The 22,259-nt window shown below is 44.0% G+C and overlaps 1 protein-coding gene across 1 annotated transcript in view; it reads right to left on the bottom strand.

The window, feature by feature from the left end:
• Positions 1-21,539, bottom strand: part of LOC132394621 (transient receptor potential cation channel subfamily A member 1-like) — a 90,752-nt gene extending 69,213 nt beyond the window's left edge. Inside the window, exons 1-5 of the mRNA XM_059970970.1 lie at positions 21,398-21,539; positions 16,045-16,154; positions 11,210-11,300; positions 6,656-6,684; positions 3,180-3,271 (exon numbers count right to left, since the gene is read on the bottom strand). Coding sequence (XP_059826953.1) covers positions 3,180-3,271; positions 6,656-6,684; positions 11,210-11,300; positions 16,045-16,154; positions 21,398-21,533 — 458 coding nt within the window. The 5' untranslated portion in view covers positions 21,534-21,539. The remainder of the gene's footprint in view (positions 1-3,179; positions 3,272-6,655; positions 6,685-11,209; positions 11,301-16,044; positions 16,155-21,397) is intronic.
• Between the last annotated feature and the right edge of the window lie 720 nt (positions 21,540-22,259).

The raw sequence follows: 22,259 nt of genomic DNA, 5'->3' as shown, positions 1-22,259 counted from the left end.
ACTGTGGGAGGTGAGGGAGGAGGTTGCTGAGCCTCTGGCAATGATCTTTGCATCATCAATGTGGACGGGAGAGGTTCCGGAGGATTGGAGGGTTGCAGATATTGTTCCTGTATTCAAGAAAGGGAGTAGAGATAGCCTAGGAAATTATAGACCAGTGAGTCTTACTTCAGACGTTGGTAAGTTGATGGAGAAGATCCTGAAAGTCAGGATTTATGAACATTTGGAGAGGCATAATATGATTAGGAATAGTCAGCATGGCTTTGTCAAAGGTAGGTCGCACCTTATGAGCTTGATTGAACTTTGTGAGGATGTGACTAAACACATTGAAGAAGGTAGAGCAGTAAAGGTAGTGTATATGGATTTCAGCACGGCATTTGATAAGGTACCCCATGCAAGGCTTATTGAGAAAGTAAGGGGGCATGGGACCCAAGGGGACCTTGCTTTGTGGATCCAGAAATGGCTTTCCTACAGAAGGCAAAGAGAGGTTGTAGATGGATCAGATTCTGCATCGAGGTTGGTGACCAGTGGTTTGCCTCAGGGATCTGTTTTGAGACCACTACTCTTCATGATTTTTATAAATGACCTGGATGAGGAAGTGGTGAGATGAGTTAGTAAATTTGCTGAAGACACAAAGGTTGGAGGTGTTGTGGATAGTGTGGAGGGCTGTCAGAGGTTACAGCGGGACATCAATAGGATGCAAAACTAGGCTGAGTAGTAGCAGATGGAGTTCAACCCAGATAAGCTTGAGGTGATTCATATTGGTAGGTCAAATATGATGGGAGAACATAATATTGATGGTAAGACTCTTGGCAGTGTGGAGGATCAGAGGGATCTTGGGGTCCAATTCCATAAGACACTCAAAGCTATACATAGAAACATAGAAAACCTACAGCACAATACATGTCCTTCCACCACAAAGCTGTGCCGAACATGTCCTTATCTTAGAACTACCTAGGCTTACCCGTAGCCCTCGATTTTTCTAAGGTCCTTGTACCCATCCAGGAGTCTCTTTAAAGACCCTATCATATCTGCTTCCGCCACTGCCGGCGGCCCATTCCACGCACTCACCACTCTCTGAGTAAAAAAACTTACCACTGACATCTCCTCTGTACCTACTTCCAAGCATCTTAAAACTATGCCCTCTCATGCTAGCCATTTCAGCCCTGGGAAAAAGCCTCTGACTATCCACATGATCAATGCCTCTCATCATCTTGTACACCTCTATCAGGTCACCCCTCATCCTCCTCCGCTCCAAGGAGAAAAGGCTGAGTTCACTCAATGTATTTTCATAAGTCATGCTCCCCAATATAGGCAACGTCCTTGTAAATCTCCCTTGCACCCTTTCTATGCTTTCCACATCCTTCCTGTAGTGAGACGACCAGAATTGAGCACAGTACTCCAAGTAGGGTCTGACCAGGGTCCTATCTAGCTGCAACATTACCTCTCAAACTCAATCCCACGATTGATGAAGACCAATGCACCGCATGCTTTCTTAACCACAGAGTCAACTTTGAGTCAAGTTAGCAGCTTTGAGTGTCCTATGGACTCAGACCTCAAGATCCCTCTGATCCTCCACACTGCAAGAGTCTTGCCTCTAACCTTAGTGTCATCAGCAAATTTACTAACCCATTCCTCCACTTCGTCATCCAGGTCATTTAAAAAAAACCACAAAGAGTAGAGGTCCCAGAACAGATTCCTGAGGCACACCACTGGTGATCGACCTCCATGCAGAATATGACCCATCTACAACCACTCTTTGCCTTCTGTAGGCAAGCCAGTTCTGGATCTGCAAAGCAATGTCCCCTTGGATCCTACGCTTCCTTACTTTCTCAATAAACCTTACTTAGGGTACCTTATCAAATGCCTTGCTAAAATCCATACTACATCTACAGCTCTACTTTCATCAATATGTTTAGTCACATCTCAAGATCTTCTCCATTAACTTACCAACCACTGAAGTAAGTCTCACTGGTCTATAATTTCCTGGGCTATCCCTGCTCACTTCCTTGAATAAGGTTCCAATCCCCTGTAACCTCTCCCGTCCTCATTGATGATGGAAAGATCATCGCCAGAGGCTCAGCAATCTCCTCCCTCGCTCCCACAGTAGTCTGGGGTGCATCCTGTCTGGTCCTGGTGACTTATCCAACTTGAAGCTTTCCAAAATCTCCAGTACATCCTCTTCCTTAGTATCTACATGCTTTTCAGTCTGCTGCAAATCATCCCTACAATCACCAGGATCCTTTTCCATAGTGAATACTGAAGCAAAGTATTCATTAAGTATCTCTGCTATCTCTTCCGGTTCCACACAGGTTGACTGCATTGCTTAGAAGGCATACAGTGTACTGGCCTTCATCAACCGTGGGATTGAGATCAAAAGCCGAAAGGTAATGTTGCAGTTGTATAGGATCCTGGTCAGACCCCACTTGGAATACTGTGCTCATTTCTGGTCACCTCACTACAGGAAGGATGTGGAAACCATAGAAAGTGTGCAGAGGAGATTTACAAGGACGTTGACTGGATTGGGGGAGCATGCCTGACTGGATTGGGGGAGCATGCCTGACTGGATGTTGACTGGATTAGGTTGAGTGAACTTGGCCTTTACTCCTTGGTACGACAGACAATGAGCTGTGACATATGTTTAAGATGATGAGAGGCATTAATCCTGTAGATAGTCAGAGGTTTTTTCCCATGGCTGAAATAGCTAACGTGAGAGGGCACAGTTTTCAGGTGCTTGAAAGTAGGTACACAGGAGATGACAGGTATAAGTTTGATACGCAGAGAGTGGTGAGTGCGTGGAATGGGCTGCCGGCAACAGTGGTGGAGGTGGATACGATATGGTCTTCTAAGAGACTTTTGGATAGATACATGGAGCTTCAAAAAATTGAGAGCTATGGGTAACACTTAATAATTTCTAAAGTAAGTCCATGTTCGGCACAGCATTGTGGGTCGAAGGGCCTGTTTTGTGCTGTAGGTTTTCTCTGTTTCTATGTTAACGAGCTAAAATTAGGTAGTCTTGTTGTTGTCAGAAGCACAGATCACAGTCAGGCAGGATTTTGAGACCATGACCTGCTAAATCCAGCCTAATCAGGAGAGGGAGATGATATCAATGATTAATTACAGCCTGGACCAGAGCAAACAGATTAATTTTCCGGGATTTAACTGAAGGAAAGCACACTTACATTCCAAAGCGTGTCCATTTAATCGCGATGAGTTTTTGGACGACAGGATGCATGATGAGATCCAGCTGTCGATATTGAACAATCACTTCAAGCTGAATCATTTTTGCAGGGAAAAATGAAATAAAAATATTTTAGTGACCAATTAATATATAGCTTAAGACTCACTTAGCTATTGATTGGGGAGTATTAACAAAAGTTTTAAAAATCTTTATCCCTGGCATTACTATTTTAACAAATATGGAATATAGTAAATTCTTGAAGGCAATTGGCTTAATTTTGCAATACAAATGTAGAAGAAAATTTGAAGTAGACCCAAATGAAACAGCACCTTTGACTTTGATGTATTCTTTAGAAAAATCATTAACAAAACATTGAAATTGGGCATTAACTCTGCTATGCCACAATTACAGATAAAGTTTGTATCAAGATCTGAGAGAAGAGATTCTGCAGAAGCTGGAAATCCAGAGCAACACGCATAAAATGCTGGAGGAACTTAGCAGGTCCGGCAACATCCATGGAAATGAATATTCAATCAATGTTTCAGGCCAAGACCCTTTATCAGGACAAATTTGACAGTCATTTTGGTGCTACATACACTAAGTTTGTGTGGTAAGCAGCAATAAAAATTTACAAGCACACAAAACCAACTGTTGTGTAAATGTTGGATAATTTTTCTTTCAAAACCATGGAACAATGTGAATAAACCCATGTCCATTATGAAGTGCAGGATCAAGAAATGAGACCATTGAAGATCACAAATGTAATGAATGGAAACACGAGGAAATCTGCAGATGCTGGAAATTCAAACAACACACACAAAATGGAAATTCAAACAACACACACAAAATGAAACACAGCAGGCCAGGCAGCATCTATAGGAGAAGCACTGTTGACATTTCGGGCTGAGACCCTTCATCAGGACTAACTGAAAGGAGAGATACTAAGATTTGTAAGTAGTGGGGGGAGGGGGAGGAGAAGACCGGAGGGGGTTGGATGAAGCTAAGAGCTGGAAAGGTGATACAGAGCTGGAGAAGGGAAAGGATCACGGGGCGGGAGGCCTCGGGAGAAAGAAAGGGAGAGGGAGCACCAGAGGGAGATGGAGAACAGGCATCTGTTTTAAAGATTCATGTAATAATTTTGATGATTTATGTAGTAATGCTCAAATTCTCTGGACAATGTTAAGCAGTCAATAATCAGTTTTTAAGAAGCCTGGTGAATGCAATAAAATGGCAGAGAGAAAAACTGAACATATTAACCCAAGTGTTAGTAATGGTAGGCAGAGAGATTCTAACAATGTGCAAATTCCTGTCAGAACTTAGATTATTATTAGTCTACTGTGTAGTGTCAGTAACATTTCCAGCATTAATTGTTTGAGTGTTAATCACAATTCACGTCTATTTTTATCTGTTTCTAAAAAGATCTTGCCGTTCATTGATTTCCTGTTGCCATGAGATGTTGCACTAAATCAGCCACTAGGGTGCTCACAGAAGCAACATTTGTGAAATAGTTTGCTAAACTGAGAGCTAATACAAAGCAGTTTTAATTTCCCTGAAAGGTTAAATATGTTCAGTCTCAAGCTGCATGCCAAGGCTCTAACTGACTGCAAAGCAAGGGGACCAATAACAGTACTTCTATGAAGTAATGGAATTGTATGTGCTGTTAACCCCATGCTAATGATTGGTCTCAAGACTTATCATAGTTCTAATTTCAATTTGGTCCATGGAAAGTCTGCTAATTTACAGAGCTATCCCATTCTCCTACTTCAACCCACTCAGTAACATACTTTTCCCATGTTCTCATTAACTTTCAACTTTAGGCAATTTTACCAATTAATCTAAAACGAGCATGTATTTGACCTGTTGGTGGAAACTGGAGCACTCATCAAGACATAGAACAGAGAAACAGGCTTTTCTGCCCAAGCAGTCCACATGCTTATTAACCGGCACTTTCACAAGTCCTACACTTTCATTTTTATCAATCAGCCTATCAGGGGCAGCCTACATTGGCCAATTAGCACACATGCCTGCACACTTTCTAGATGTGGGAGGAAGCCAAAGCATCCAATGAAACCCACGTAGCCTTAGGGAGAATGTGCAAACAGTGTCAGGATTGAACCGGTATTGCTGGAAAAGTAAAGTAGTAACTTTGCCAATTGTGCCAATTTGCTTACATAAGGTGCAAAGTGATTGGCCTCTATTTGTGCCTGAGCTTACTCAATACTGCTGTTTATACTCCACTCCTACCATCTACCTCAGATTTCAGTATCTGTTCAGTTTTCAGTTCCCAATTTCTCTCATCTGCAATTCTAATTTTGTTTTGAAACAGTCTAACCATCATGATTATAACCACTTCCTGAGGGGGCAGGTTCCATTCTAACCATAATAAATTATAAAACTGAACTCTAATACCAAAGCCTGCTTGTAGTGCACAAAAGTTTCTGTTTCTTACAGAATAACAAACTAACAAAAAAAAGTTAATTTATCCTGTTATTAAAACTTTGCAGTGCAAGCGATAGGCCTAGTGCGGGAAGCAAATATGATGGTCATGTTTAAGGGGTTGTTTGATAGGCAAATTAACACACAGGGAATTGAAGGATATGAATAATGTGCAGGAAGAAGTTTAATTTTGTGCAAAATGCTGGAGGTCAGGCAGCATCTATGGAGGGTAATAAACAATCGAAGTTTGTGGTAGAAACCCTTCATTAGGACAGGAAAGGCGGGGCAGAAGCCACAACCCCAATTTCCTTCCAGTCCTAATGTATGGTCTCAGTCTGAATCATTGACTGTTTATTCCCCTCCACATTTGTGTGTGGTGCTCAAGATTACCCACATCTGCAGAGTCTCTTGTGCTTCTAACTTAGATTGCACTAGGGGCTCAAGCTGTTCTGTTGTATCTTTAGTGCTTTGTTAGTTCTTGTAAGCTCAGAAAGCTTTCCTGCCACAACTCTGTTGATTACGATGCTTGACAGCTGTCATGTAATAAGCTGTTTGACTGTGATAAGAGCAAAGCAAAGCACTGAGATCAATAAAAGGAAGTATTTTTAAAAAGTTAATTTAATGTGGATAAATAAGTATTGATGCTTGAAGAGTGAAGTAAACATTTCAATTATTCCACTGCATTAATTCACACCAGCTTTCTGGGACTCATTATTCTGTTTACCATCTATTGTTTACTCTTCTTTGAAAGAAACAATCCACACCTGACCTCTTAATCAGAACTACATGTAGGCAACTATCAACTTAATTGTATAATAGAACATCAAGGCATTCATCAATAACCTAAGTAAAAGCAAAAACAAATAGATCAAAAGGATCAGGCTCAGTGATGATATTTTATTTTGGGTATGAATTGGTGATTTATTATTAAATGAGACTCCTTGGATTTAACAGTTGATCTGTGCTTGGTTCATTCTGTAAGAAGAGGTTCTTCTGAAAACCTTAGCATAATGTTCTTATCAACAACAAGGCAATACTTACTAAAGACTTGGCATGGCTGTTACCAGTCTCTGCAGGTAAGATTTTGAAAAGAGAAATCACATCGTTAATGACTTTCCTGATACCGTAAAAGAAAATGCAGCACCAGATTTAGGGGTAACACTGTAGAGCAATTAGCATAACACCTTATGGCATCGGTGATCGGGGTTCAATTCCCATCATTGTCTGTAAGGAGTTTGTACATTCTCTTTGTTACAGTACGGATCCCTCTGAGTGCTCCGGTGTCCTCCCATCTTCCAAAGATGTGCGTGTTGGCATTTGAAAGTTGTGGCCATGCTATGTTGATGCCAGAAGCATGGTGACATTTGCAGGCTGCCCCCAGCAAATCCTCAGACTTTGCTGGTCACTGATGGAAACACTGCATTTCACTGTTTCTTTCAATGATTCAATGTGTGCCAAAAAAAGGTAATCTTTAAAAAGAAGAGATAGGTGGCTCTCGTTCTTCACGTCTGCAACAAATTGCTGTTTAAAGGTTTCAGTCAATAGTCATGGAATGTATAAATTGTAAACAGATCACTTCTCTTCATTACTCTGTGTGGTCTTCGATGCCATGACTTCCAAATGTCAACCAGGTTAAAAGTCACTCTATATAAATAATGATATCAGGAAGTGAGATCTTATCGATTCATTTAGTGACATTTTAAAACATGTAAAACATGGAATTGACCATTATGGCCAGTAATAAAACAGAACTGTATACAAGTTATTAGATCTTAAGACCACAGACATAGGAGAGAATGGGGCTATTCAGCCAGGCATTTAATCTGATCAACCATTCTAGATAGCTTCCCCACCTCCTTCTAAGGATTACCTCAGTCACTTGACTGTAAGTACTTAAAACCACTCTCTATAATACTCTTTACAATCATTGTAAATACATGCTGGTATTTATGCATATTTTATTCTCTATCTGTACTTTAACCTCTAACTTTATATAATTCTCTATTCTGTATAATAGTTGTTTTTGTTGCATGTCACACCCTGACCAACACCACACCAAATGTGTATATGACATATAAAGGTGATCCTTTCAACTAACATACTTGAAAAATGCTGGAAATATTCAGTAGGTCAAGCTACAGAATTGACAGTTCAGGTCCTATATTGTTCACTTAGTTTATCTTCTAAGAGGTGAGATCTGTCCTGCTGAGTAAAGTCAGCAGATTGACTTGCTTCAATAACTTCAATGAAGTAGGTGGGTTTTTAGAATAATCCAGTAGCTTTATTGGTACCATTACCAAGTGTAGCTTTTCCTCGGCATTTCACATACTGTGCATTTAATTATTTGACTTCAATGTCATGGTGGGATTTGAATTCTTGTCACTGGACCTGTGGTCCAGAACTCTGCCTACTAGCCTAGTAACTTTACCACATGACCACTGCACAGGTCAAACAAACAGTAAGGAAAGCAGATTTCCTTCCATGTACAGTTTTAGTTAACCAAATAGATTTAAATGATCCATCTATTGGTTTCAGGATCACTTGCCTTTTATTCCAGATTCATTTAATTAATTGAAATTACTTTCCTCAGTCTTTGTCATATTTGAACAGATGTTTTGAATCTGTGTCCAGACCTATCGATACCCAATAATTTCATTGTTAATTTAATCACCAATGAAGATGGAAAACCTCTTAATGACTGCCTTTGATTAGTTACGGGAAGGTTTGTGAACAGGTTGAAAATTTGGCTTCATAAAAAGGAAATCACTTGTTAGAAACATCGAAACATAGAAAACCTACAGCACAATACAGGCCCTTCGACCCACAAAGTTGTGCCGAACATGTTCCTACTTTAGAAATTACCAGGCTTACCTATAGTCCTCTATTTTTCTAAGCTCCATGTACCTATCCAAAAGTCTCTTAAAAGACCCTATCATATCTGCCTCCACCACCGTTGCCGGCAGCCCATTCCACGGACTGACCACTCTCTGAGTAAAAAACTTACCCCTGACATCTCCTCTGTACCTACTCCCCAGCATCTTAAACCTGTGTCCTCTTGTGGCAACCATTTCAGCCCTGGGAAAAAGCCTCTGACTATCCACATGATCAACGCCTTTCATCATCTTGTACACCTCTATCAGGTCACCTCTCGTGCTCCGTCACTCCAAGGAGAAAAGGTTGAGTTCACCCAACCTATTCTCATAAGGCATGCTCCCCAATCCCGGCAACATCCTTGTAAATCTCCTCTGCAACCTTTCTATGGCTTCTACATCCTTCCTGTAGTGAGGCGACCACAGTACCGAGCACAGTACTCCAAGTGGGGTCTGACCAAGGTCCCATATAGCTGCAACATTACCTCTCGGCTCCTAAATTCAATTCCAGTTCTGCAGAAAGACAGAGAGATGTGCTTTTTAAATTAGGTAATGGTCTAAGCATTCAACATTCAGATTCCTGCTGGCTCTGGATTCTCCCACATGTGGAAGCATACTCTCTACATTCCCTCTGTCAAGACTCATCAGCATCTTCTAATCTAGACATTTTTCATCTTCTAAAGCTTGGTTGATGCAAGTCTAGCATACCCAATCTTTCAAGGGTGTCAATGGTTACAGGAAGAGGTCAGAAAATGGAGTTGAGAGGGAAAATAAATCAAACATGATTGAATAGCGGAGCAGACTCAATGGGTTGAATGGTCTAATTCTGTCCCAATGTCATATGGTCTTATGGTCTAGATATCACTCTAGTAGCTTTCTCTGAATCTGTGGAATTCATTGCCACAGATGGCTGTGGAGGCTAGGTCATTGGGTACATTTAAAGCAGAGGTTGATAGGTTCTTGATTAGCCAGTGAGTCAAAGGCTACAGAAAGACGGCAGAAGAATGAGGTTGAGAGGGATAATAAATTCAGCTATGATGAAAGAGTGGAACAGACTTGATGGGCCAAGTGGGTCTAATTCTGCTCCTATATCTTCTGATCTTTAATACTGCCAAGCTAAGAATAACAGTGTAAAACTGTTGCCAGTAAACTTCAGAGATTGTTCAAATCCAGTGGGTTAATTCTCTTTATTTCTGTTGTCCCTTTATTTTAAAATTGTTTGAACATTTATGCTAAAGATTCGTTGCATAACGATTGTTTCAGATAAAATCTGTAACTGAGATGCAGTTTGAGCACTGAAGAATCATTTGTCTAATAAATATTAGAGAATATAAAAGTTGCTATTAGATAAATGCTGGTCCAGAAAGAACTACAGTCTACAAATCTGTGTATTCAAATGAATCAAAGGCAGTGGAAGGAGACAGACCAATTGTTTTTTTCTTGCCATGCAGGCAAAGTAATGGAGGCTGCCATTTTGTAAAACTGCTCTGCATCCTCCATTTTGTGAAGTGGTTTTGCTTAGTTGAATGAGTGTTTTAAAGAAGAGTGTGGTAAACTATGTATACCTGTCTGGACACGCCCCTCTGCTGACTGCTCCTGTGGCTCCTCCCATAGACCCCTGTATAAAGGCGATTGGAGGCACTGCTCCTCCCTCACTCTCCAAGATGCTGTGCTTCGTTTTGCTGCTAATAAAAGCCTATTGTTCACCTCCCATCTCCAAGAGTTATTGATGGTGCATCAAAGAGACAATGATACTCCAAGTAATCTACTGGACTAGAGATCATTTCTAAATAAAAAGTTATTTATGAGGTGTTCTTTGGTGTGATATAACTTGCAGGTTTGTGAATGGTGGTGTCTGTGTCTGCCCTGAGTGATTTGAGCTGGTTACTGGTTTGGTAATTGATTTAGAACAAAGAGGCATAAATTACCAGTTATCACTGTGGAAGCAGGTGACATAGGTCAGTCAACTGACCTTGAGATGAGATTGAAATTGACTATTTGAACTGAAAGAACTATTCAAAAGTACAGAGCTTAGAATGCAACACAGTGACAACTCTCCAGAGATCAAACTTCGCTGACATGGAGGAACCACATTAGACTACTTTCCTGGGTGTTAACTTTTTGATTCTTTGTTTGTTCATGCAGGGTCAGGGAAACTTAGTAGATGTGAACTCAAGTATTTGGTTGCGTAAATTCATGTGTTTGTTAGTTGAAACAATAAAGGTACTTGTCAGTAAATATAGATTACCTCTATGAGTGACTGATCATTATTACTAAGGGGTAATCCTGGTAACACTACTGTCTTGAATTTGTTTTAAATCAGTTTATAAATTATTGGTTACTCAAATTACATTTTATGTCACAATTGAAAATGTAAATGCAAATCAGAAAGTCAAATCAAAAACTATGTTGTACCTACTTGTCACAGAACAGGGAGGATTTGCAACAGTGGAATTAGTATAGACATAATGGGGTAGAAACTTACTTGGTGTGATTGAAGTTTTCGTTATTCATCAAACTATACCATGTGACTGTTATGTATGAGGTTGGGCAATTGTTTAACATGTTCAACATGTGCAGCAACATATGCCCCTTGACAATTGTGGAACTCTGGAATCCAAAATACAGGCACATGAGTCCTCAGTATTCAGCTGAGGCTCAGCCTGTTCGCGCAAATCAACTTTTAAATTTCACATTGACTGAGCAGATGAATGAGTCAGCATACCTGAAGGCTGGGGTATCAAGATGTTCAGCATGAAGTACTGTTTTCGGTTCGCTCTGTCCTTGACAAGAAACTGATCCAAAGCTGTATACGCCTGCAAGAAACATAAAAACATAGAAAACCTACAGCACAATACAGGCCCTTTGACCCATGATGCTGTGCTGAAGATTTGGAAAAAAAAATTCCTATATTCACTGTGTACTCCAGAATTGAATTAAAGTCCTTCTGTGCTTTGCAGTATCTAAAAATAATGGCATAGGATGGACTACAAATCCATGGATAGTCTATTCATATCTTGTCTAAGAAGACATCTGTCTGTGCACTGAGACACTATGAACATTAGCTGACCACTCTAAATGTATACATCTATCCATAAGGCCATTAGAGACCACAGGCAGGCCAATATCTTGTGTAGCATTAATTTGCCTTCCTTCCTCAGTAGCGAAACAAGTGATCAATGCTGCCATCCTAAATGGTGGTACCCTATGGCTATAACCTAACTTGAGGAAGAAACAGTGGTGATTCAGGAGGAATGAGAAATTTACCAGTAGTGAGGAGTGGTGGCATTGTGGTTACGGGGGAAGAGCATGGATTCACTCATAGGGGAGGATTTTTGGGAATCATTGAAGGAGGAGGGATAGTGGGAAGTAGTTGTACAATTTTTATCATGAAGGTGGACCTGGTGAGTCTATGTTGGCAATGTTGTAGTACCTCAGTCCAGTCACTCTCACTCACTATAGCCCTGGAAATTATTTTCTCTCAAGCATCTATCTAGTTCCATCTTGGGAATTCCTGATTGTTCAGTACCAATGTCTTGGGGACAGAGTCTGTTTGGTAGCATGGTTGATTGAGTGACTGACAGGCATGCCAGTCACTGGGAGTAAAGAGCAGAGAGTGTGGTGGTCTGCTGTCTTGTGGCGAGGAGTGGATACTGAAGCAACCTGGAGCTGCAAAGGGCCTCATCGAGTCATTCATGTAGCAGCATCGCAGTATCATTGCATTAGAACATAGAACAGAGTACTCTATGGCAATGGACAGGCCATTTGGCCCACAGTGTTGTTCCTGTCTTGATGCCAATTTATATTAAGTGTTCTCCTTGTACACACTATCCATGTCCCTCCATTTGCTTCATATTCATGCGTCTGTCTAAAAGTCTCTTAAACACCACCAAACTGCCTGTTTCCACTTCTGGCAACTCATTTCAGATATCTAATATTTTCTGAGTTAAAAAAAAAACTTGCCCTCACAACAACCCCCCCACCAACCTTGAAAACATGTGTTTGACTTTTCTACCCTGAAGAAAAGATCCTGACTGTCTACCCTGTCTATGTCTCTATCAGGTCTCCCCTCAGCCTCAGAGGAACAAACCAAGTCTGCCCAATCTTTCGTGAAAGGCCATACTCTCTAACCCATACCAGGCCTCATCTTGGTAAAACTATTCTGACCCTTCCTATAATGGGGCAACCAAACTGCACACAATACTCCAAGTGTGGTCTGACTAAAGTTTTATATATCTGCAGCACACTTCCTTACTCTTATACCCACAACTACCACCAAAGAAGGCAAGCATCTCATGTGGCTTCATTGCCCCCTCATCCACTTTCAGTGAACCACGGATCAGACCCCTCTGTATCTCAATGCAATTAAGGGGTCAACCGTGTATGCTTTCTCCTATCATTTTACCTCCCTTGTGCAACACCTCACACTTGTCCAGATTTAACACCATTTGCCATTTCTCTGCCCATTCATGTAACCGGTCTATATCCTGTTGTATTCTTTGATAGATCTTTACACTGTTCGTAACTCTACCTATCTGGGTATCATTCACCAATTTACTAATCCATCCATCTATGTTTTCATCCAACTCATTGATATATAAGCAGCAGAGGTCTGAGCACAGATCTTTGCAGAACACCACAGGTCACGGACCTCCAGCCAGAGTAACAACCTTCCACCCCAACTCTGTCTTCTACGGGCAAGCCTGTACCAAATTCAAACTTGCAATCCCATCCGTCTCTATCTTTTGGATCCATCTAACATGAGGGAACCTTAGTAGAGTCCCTATAGATAATGCCCTCTGGCTTATCCTTATCAAGCTCCTTTCTCATCTCCTCAATCTACTCAATCATTTATAAAGTATGACCCGCAAATTGTCATGCTGATTGTCCCCAAGCAAGTTACGCTTTTCCAAATTTGTATAAATCCTATCCCTCAGTATCTTCTACAATAGCTTCTCTACCAAAGCTCTATCCAATACCTTCTTGACCAAAGACTCTCCAGTCCTCCAGGGTCTTGCCTGTTGTTAATAAGAACACAAACCTCTTTATAAAAGCCTCCGCAATCTCCTTGCTTCTTTCAGTATTCTGGGATATATGCCATCAGGTCCTTTGGATGTATTCACCTTAATGCTTTTCAGAAGCCCTGGCACTACCACCTCCTCAATTTCAAACAGTTTCAGCACATTATCATGTCCCACACTGCCATCGCTATCTGCCAAATCCTTCTCCTAGAGCAGGGGTTCCCAACCTGAACACCACAGACCCCTTGATTAATGGTAGGGGAATCTTGGCATAAAAATGTTTGGAACCCCTGTCCTGGATGAATACTGACACAAAATATTCACTTGATACCTCTGCCACTTGCTCTGGCTCAGAGCACAAATTCCCACCTTTATTCTTGAATAGATCTATTATCTCCTTAATTGTTCAATTTTTCTTAATAAAAGTATAAAATTCTTTGGAATTGCCAAGAATATTTTATGGTCCCTTTTGGCCTTCCTAATCATCTGCTTAAGTGACTAAGAGGGCCACTGTCATCATATTCTTCAAGGGCCCAGTCCAATTTTAGCTTCCTAAACCTCAAGCATGCTTTCTTTTCCTTTCTGACCAAATTTAGGGCCTTTCAGGTCAACCAAGATTCTGTTACCTTACTATCCTTGTTCTTACTCCTTACTCTGTGCTGATTGTGAACTCTGATCAGACGGTCCCTTATATCAGATGTAGACTTGTCCAACAGCACCTGCTTCAATCCAAAAACCCTTAGCTCCTGCCTTATCCTGACATAATTTTCCCTCTCCCAAGTTAGTACCTTCCTGCGAGATCCAATTTTATCTTTACTCGTTACTATCTTAAGATATAATGAATTGTGGTCACTGTTCCTAATTGTTCACCCAATCAGGTCTGTCACCTGGCCTGGTTTATTTCCCACAATCTCATTCAATATAATTTCTCCTCCAACAGGACTCTCCGCATGCTGCTTCAAGAATCTGTCAAGAATGCACTAAAGAAATACCATCCTATTTAAGCTTCTTATATTGAGGAAGTTCCAATCAGTACTGGGGAAGTTAAAGTCCCCTATAATGACAAACCTGTTGTTTCTACACCTTTCTATAATCTGTCTACAATCTATTTCTCCACATCCTAGTGGCTATCGGGGGCCCATCAGTGTAATTTCACCTTTCTTATTTGGAGTTCCACCCAAACTATCTATGTGGATGAGCTCTCTATGTGTCCTCTGGGTCCTGCTGAGATTTATCAGGTCTGTCACCTGACCTGGTTCATTTTCCAAAATCACGTTCAATATATTTTTATATAAATATATCCCCTTTATCACAAGTGCAACCTCCCCAACTATATAACCATATAACAATTACAGCATGGAAACAGGCCATCTCGGCCCTTCTATGCTGTTTTATGCCCCTCTTTTACTCCCATTTCTATCACATTTAAAACACCAGATCTGAGGAATATTGAGCTGCCGGTCCTGCCCCTCAATGAACCTGTATTGGTAAGAACATCATAATTCCAGGCTCTGTTTATCCTCCTTATCCATTATACTCATAGATTTACAATAAACTCATATCAGTCCATCAATCCCACCACATTTATTAGCCTATCCATTGCTGTTCTTCCTTTCAAATTTACTTATACCATCTTTTTTGCCCTCAATCCTAACACCTGTTGCCCTACTGTTGTGGTTTCCATCCCATCTGGCACCAACAATCCTTCCACAGCCAATGTCAGTTTGATCACGTTTATACTTGCTCCTGTCTACATCACTGGTACCTATATGGATCACAACCTCCAGCTGTTCACCCTCCACACTCAGAATGTCCTCTACATCGTTGGCCCTGTCCCTGCATCTGCTCATTTGCAGATCCACTGGAGAAGTTGGGGCAGCGAGTGCAGTGGAGGCTGGAGGCCCAGCCAGTCATGGTGTTGCAGGACTATCTGTGTGTGTGAGTGGCTGGGTGGGTAGATGAGAGGGAGGAAATGTTCTCTTGTTCTGCCTTTGTTATTCTGATGAACAAGGTGGCCATGCTCTGTTGATGGCAGAACATGGAGGAATGCTGTTTTGTTTGGCTGAATTCATGAATGGTTGAATGATAATTAAACTTGAACTTGATTTGATTAGAACAATTGCAGGGTGCATCCATTGGTGGATCGGTTGTGATTGCAAACTAAATATTTCGCTGTATGTTTCTGTATACAGAATGATAAAGAAATTAATCTGAATCACCAGGGAGGCAACACACCAACCTAGAGTTTTGATTGCAACCGCAGAAATGCCTATCAATGCTCCTTACTATCAAGATCCCTACTGCAGTCACTCTGACTTCACCCTTGCCTTCTCTGCCTCAGAGCTGCCACAGTGCCACTGATCTGGCTACTGCAGCTGGCCTCTGAGGGGTCATCCCTCCCAACAGTGTCCAAAGGTGTGTATCTGTTACTGCGGTGAATGGCCACAGAGGAACTCTGTATTGTGTGCCTACTCCCCTTACTTACGTTGGATTGCAATTTTTTACAAGTAAATTTAAACAGGTATTTCAAATTACTCACAAGCTGAGGCATGTTAGCAACCATCGGAGTTAAACAGAGCTGTCCTGTGTTGTCATATACTCCTGCGTCTGCCTGAAACTGCAGCAGCAGTCGAGCTGACTCAGTTCGATCTGAAAGGAAATGCAGAACAATTTAGTGATTAGAAGCATGTTATGTGGAAACAGAAAAGATCACAATATTTGATGAAGAGTCTCAGCTCAAAATATCACCTCTTTATTTCTCTCCATAGGTGCTGCCTAGCCTGCTGAGTTCCTCCAGCATTTTGTGCATTGCTCTGTATTCCCAGGATTTGCAGAATCTCTTGTATTCATTATTTCACTACAGGTTTTTAACAACTGGATTTTATTGGTGATGCACTATCAATAACTCACACTGAGACGTAAGGCGAGATATCGGCTTTTATTGACTGGAAGAAGGAACCAGGAGTGAGTGTCTATCATACAATGTCCTGGAGACTGAGGCCGAGCGTCAGGCCTCAGATCTCCTTTATACAGGGGCCTGTGGGAGGAGCCACAGGAGCAGTCAGCAGGGGGCGTGTCCCGACAGGCACATAGTTCACCACATTCACCCCCCCTTCGTTTGAAAGAGTCCTCATGTGGCGAAGTTGCTTACAAGTCAAGTCTATCAGGTGGTCGAATCTGTCGCTGCGATCTACGTAGCACCGGCTGTGACTGGATAGATGCAGGCAACATTGGTGATTGCACAGGGGACGGAGGTTGCGCTTGTTCTTGCCCACTAGGCGCCGGTGATCCCTCATGCATGTGCGAGGCGCCTGGTATAAATGCGTACGAAACGCCTGGTATACAAGTGTCGTGAGGAGTCTGTGTAGGGCCTGGTGAGCACGGTGTCACCTCTGGTGAAGGGTTCATAGTTACCGGAGAGCCTTCAGGGTAGTGGTCTGCTGCACCTGCGGGTGCCAGGTCGCGGATGGAGACCGTGTCCTCCCGCCCATCAGGTAAGACCACGTAAGCATACTGGGGGTTCGCATGTAGAAGGTGAACCCTCTCTACCAGCGGGGAGTATTTATTGCTCCTCACATGTTTCCGGAGCAGCACTGGCCCCGGGGACGTCAGCCAAACTGGTAGGGTGGTCCCAGTGACAGACTTCCTGGGAAAAGAGAATAGGCGTTCGTGAGGGGTGGCATTGGTGGACGTACATAACAGAGAGCGGATAGAGTGCAGTGCCTCAGGGAGGACCTCCTGCCATCGAGAGACCGGCAACCCTTTTGACTTAAGGGCTAAAAGTGTGGCCTTCCACACTGTGGCATTCTCCCGCTCCACCTGTCCATTTCCCCAGGGATTATAACTCGTGGTCCGACTAGTAGCAATGCCCCTAGCTAGCAAGTACTGGCGCAGCTCCTCACTCATAAAGGAGGACCCTCTATCACTGTGGATATAGCAGGGATACCCGAACAGAGTGAAGAGCTGGCGCAGGGCTTTTATGACGGACGTGGTAGTGGTGTCAGGGCAGGGGATGGCAAAGGGGAACCGTGAGTACTCGTCGATAACACTGAGAAAATAGACATTGCGGTCAGTGGAGGGAAGGGGCCCTTAAAGTCAACACTCAGTCGTTCAAAAGGGCGGGTGGCCTTGACAAGTTGTGCCGTGTCAGGACGGTAGAAGTGCGGTTTGCACTCAGCGCAAATTTGGCAGTCCCTGGTCATCGTCCTGATGTCCTCCAGGGAGTATGGCAGGTTCCGAGCTTTCACAAAATGGTAAAATCGGGATACCCCCGGATGGCAAAGTTGTGCATGAAGGGTGTACAGCTGGTCGAGCTGTGTGCTAGCACATGTTCCCCGGGATAGGGCATCAGGGGGCTCATTGAGTCTGCCAGGCCGGTACAGGATATCATAGGTGTAGGTGGAGAGTTCTATCCTCCACCGCAAAATCTTATCATTTTTGATTTTGCCCCGCTGTTGGTTGCTGAACAGGAACACAACCGAGCGCTGGTCGGTCAGCACGGTGAACCTTTTGCCAGCAAGATAGTGCCTCCAGTGCCTAACAGCCTCCACTATGGCCTGGGCTTCTTTCTCCACCGCGGAGTGCCGAATTTCGGAGCCTTGGAGGGTGCGAGAAAAGAATGCTACTGGTCTGCCTTCCTGATTGAGGGTAGCAGCCAGAGCGAAATCGGAGGCATCACACTCCACTTGGAAGGGAGTGGTCTCGTCCACCGCATGCATCGTAGCTTTGGCAATGTCTGCTTTAATGCAGTTGAAGGCCGCGCGGGCCTCAGCAGAGAGGGGAAACGAGGTAGACTTGACCAGGGGGCGAGCCTTGTCTGCGTAATGGGGGACCCATTGGGCGTAATAGGAAAAAAAACCCAGGCACCGTCTGAGGGCCTTGAGAGTGGTGGGAAGAGGGAGTTCTAACAGGGGGCGCATACGTTCGGGATCAGGGCCAATAACCCCGTTTTCCACGACATACCCAAGTATAGCAAGGCGGGTGGTTCCAAACACACACTTGTCCCTGTTATAAGTAAGGTTCAGAGCTGCGGCCACTTGGAGAAATCGTTGGAGGTTGGCGTCGTGATCTGGCCTGTCGTGACCACAGATGGTGATGTTATCCAGATAGGGAAATGTGGCCTGCAGTTGGTACTGGTCCACCATCCGGTCCATTTCCCTCTGGAAGACAGAGACACCATTCATGACACCGAAAGGGATGCGCAGGAAGTGATAGAGCCTGCCGCCCGCCTCGAAGGCGGTGTAGGGGCAGTCCTCTGGGCAGATGGGGAGCTGGTGATAAGTGGATTTCAGATCTATTGTCAAGTACACCTTATACTGAGCAATCTGGTTGACCATATCCGCGATGCGGGGTAGGGGGTATGCGTCAAGCTGCGTAAACCTATTGATGGTTTGACTATAGTCCACCACCATCCTATTTTTCTGCCCAGTACGAACAACAACCACCTGGGCCCTCCAAGGGCTTGAGCTTGGCTCAATGATCCCCTCCCTGAGCAGCCGCTGCACCTCCGACTGAATGAAGGCCCTGTCCCCCGCGCTGTACCTCCTGCTTTTGGTTGCCACAGGTTTACAGTCGGGGGTCAGGTTGGCGAACAGCGGTGGGGGAGGGACCTTGAGAGTGGAGAGGCTGCAAGTGGTGTCGGTAGCGCAGCTGTTGGCCTGGTTCTGGATGGGATGTGTGTGCCCGTGTGTGTGTGTGGTCAGTAGCGGGGTATGTGAAGAAATCCCACAAAACTGAGGATTCCGGACAGTGAGTGGTGGGAGGGGCCCGTCATATACCATAGTCACACTTTCGAGGTGGCTCTGGAAGTCCAGCCCCAATAGCACAGGTGCGCACAGATTAGGCATGACCAGCAGCTCAAAGTCCCGATATTCTGTGCCCTGCACCACCAATGTCGCTACACAACCCGCCCGGATGTCTGTGGACTGCAACCCAGAAGCCAAATGGAACCTCCGACTGACCGGCCGCGTTGCGAGTCCGCAGTGTTGCACTGTGTCCGGGTGAATAAAACTCCCAGTGCTGCCCGTGTCAAACAGGCATCTAGTCCGGTGCCCCTCCACCCGGATGTCCATCATGGACCTTGCAAGCTGGTGTGGGGCGCTTTGGTCGAGAGTTACAGTGGCCAGAGACCCGGTCAGCATCGGAGGGCCGGCGGCGGGGCATGCTGACGTCGACAAAGATGGCTGCTCACAACCGGGGTACCCGGTCAGCATCCGAGGGTCGGGGGCGGGGCAAGCTGACGTCGACAAAGATGGCCGCCCACATCCGGGCATGCAAGATGGCGGCCCCCACGTTTCACCCGCAGCGCTGCACTCCGCTCGAGGTTGAGACTTACAGACCTTGGCGAAGCGGCCCCGCTTTCCGCAGCTGGAGCAGGTCGCTTCTCGCGCTGGACAGCGTTGTCGAGGATGTTTTTTATGGCCACAGAAATAACAAAGCACGAGTTTCTGACGGGCCACAGCCGTGGTCTGGGTTGGGGAGCTCGTGGAATGGCGACTGGCGGCGGCGTTGGCGAATTCGCTCCCGGGAGCCGGCAGTGGCGGGGTCTGAGGTGTCCACGGAACCGGCGGGGAATCGCGCAACTGGACAGCATCAGCGTTATGCAGCGCAGCTTCCAGAGCATTGGCCGTCTCTATCGCCGAGCTTAAGGTAAGGTCTGAGTTTTCCAGCAGTCGCTGGCGCATGTACACTGACCTCAGTCCCGTCACAAAGGCGTCTCGCACCAGCAGCTCCACATGTTGTTCTGCCGTGAGCGTCTTGCAGTCACAAGCTCGGACGAGTGTCTGTAGTGCTCGGAGAAACTCAGCGCACGATTCGCCAGGCCGCTGTTGCCGGGTAGCTAAACGATATCTTGCGTAGACGGTGTTCACTGGCCGCAGGTACTGTCTTTTGAGGGCGTCCAGTGCCCCATCGTAGGTCAGCAGGTCCCGGATAATGGAGTAAACTTTGGGGGTGACCCTCGAGAGTAGGATTCTGTGCATAACGGCGGGTTCAGTCGCATGAAGCTCCGCCAAGTACGATTGGAAGCATGCAAGCCAGAGTTCAAAAGCGAGAGCTGCGTCAGGGTCTTGAGGGTCCAAATCCAACCGGTCCGGACGCAAAACGGGTTCTATGTTTTAAAACTTCCAGTCAATAAAATTGATGCACCATCAATAACTCACACTGAGACGTAAGGCGAGATATTGGCTTTTATTGACTGGAAGAAGGAACCAGGAGTGAGTGTCTATCATACAATGTCCTGGAGACTGAGGCCGAGCGTCAGGCCTCAGATCTCCTTTATACAGGGGCCTGTGGGAGAAGCCACAGGAGCAGTCAGCAGGGGGCGTGTCCCGACAGGCACATAGTTCACCACAATTGGATCTTAATGAGAACCTTCAGATAATAGGCATCTGAACCAAATTTGGGATTAAATTGAAGGGTGTGACATTTAAAGGGATCCACATTTAAAAACATGGAACTGACTCTTTAGTCTTCTCCTGATCTTTGCCTCCATCACTAAGGAGCTGTGGTTCTGACCAACCCCCAAATAAGGAAGGGGCAAATTAGCTAGTCAGGGAAAGAGTGATGCGCATCAAGGAAGTGATGTGGGAGGAAAATGGACCTGTGTAAGATAGCACTGGTAGCATGCAACCCACAGAAAGTGAAGGCTATGAAACTCAAACCTTTTTGTCTGTTCTCTGTGCTGATTGTGTTTTTACTTGTATCAGATCTGCAGTAACACATTTCATTCTCCTTTACACTTGTGTACTGAAGTAAGATAATAAACAATCTTGAATCTTGAATTAATATGATTGGTATATCCTTGGGGCCAGCAGAAGCTAGGGCACGTTCAGCATTGAGAAGCATGCATAACATACAAAAGGTAGCAAGCCAATAGAAATGGTGCTCCTTACCAAGCTCAGTTGCCAGTTGTAGAGGTGTTCGCTGTTTGTAGTCTCTAGCGTTTATGTCGGCATCATGTTTCAGCAGACAGTTCAAGGAACTAGCAGCATCATATTTCGCAGCATAGTGGACTGGTGTCTGCATCATTCCAGATGTCTTTGCTTCAATATCCGCTTTAAAAAGAGTGATGAGAATCATATGAAAGTTGTTCCAAGACAAAACACATTACATTTACACAATAATTAACTCTGTGTGGTGGAGCTGTGCATAATTAAAATAATTTTAAAATAGTTAACGATTGACTTCAAAGTCAAGGTATAGTTATTATCAAGGTACATATACTTCCTTAAAATTCACTTTTTTGCAGGCATTTACAAGAAAATATAGAAATGCAATAAAATATATGAAAAATTTTACATAAACAAGAACTGACAAACAACCAATATGCAAAAAAAGATAAGTCATGCAAATAAAAAAATACTGAAAACATGAGTTGTGGAGTCCTTGAAAGTGAGCCTGTTGGTTGTGGAATCAGCTCAAGAGTTCAGGTGAGTGAGGTTACCCATGCTGGTTCAGGAGCCTGATGATTGTAGAGTAATAACTGGTCCGAAACCAGGTAGTGTGGGACTTAAAGGATCCTGTACCTCCTACCCATTGGTAGTAGTGAGAAGACAGCATGGCCCGGATGGTGAGAGTCTTTGATAATGAATGATACTTTCTTGCAGCCGAACTCCATGTAAATGTGCTCTGTGATGGACTGGGCTGTATCTACCACCTTCAGGAGACTTTTCTGTTCTTCGGCATTGCTGTTTCCACATTGGGTCATGATGTAACCAGAAAGAATACTCTCCACTGTGCAACTATTAAAGTTTG

This window comes from Hypanus sabinus, chromosome 1 (assembly GCF_030144855.1).
Source record: "Hypanus sabinus isolate sHypSab1 chromosome 1, sHypSab1.hap1, whole genome shotgun sequence".
NCBI lineage: Eukaryota > Metazoa > Chordata > Chondrichthyes > Myliobatiformes > Dasyatidae > Hypanus > Hypanus sabinus.
This window is presented reverse-complemented; position numbering and strand designations above follow the sequence as displayed.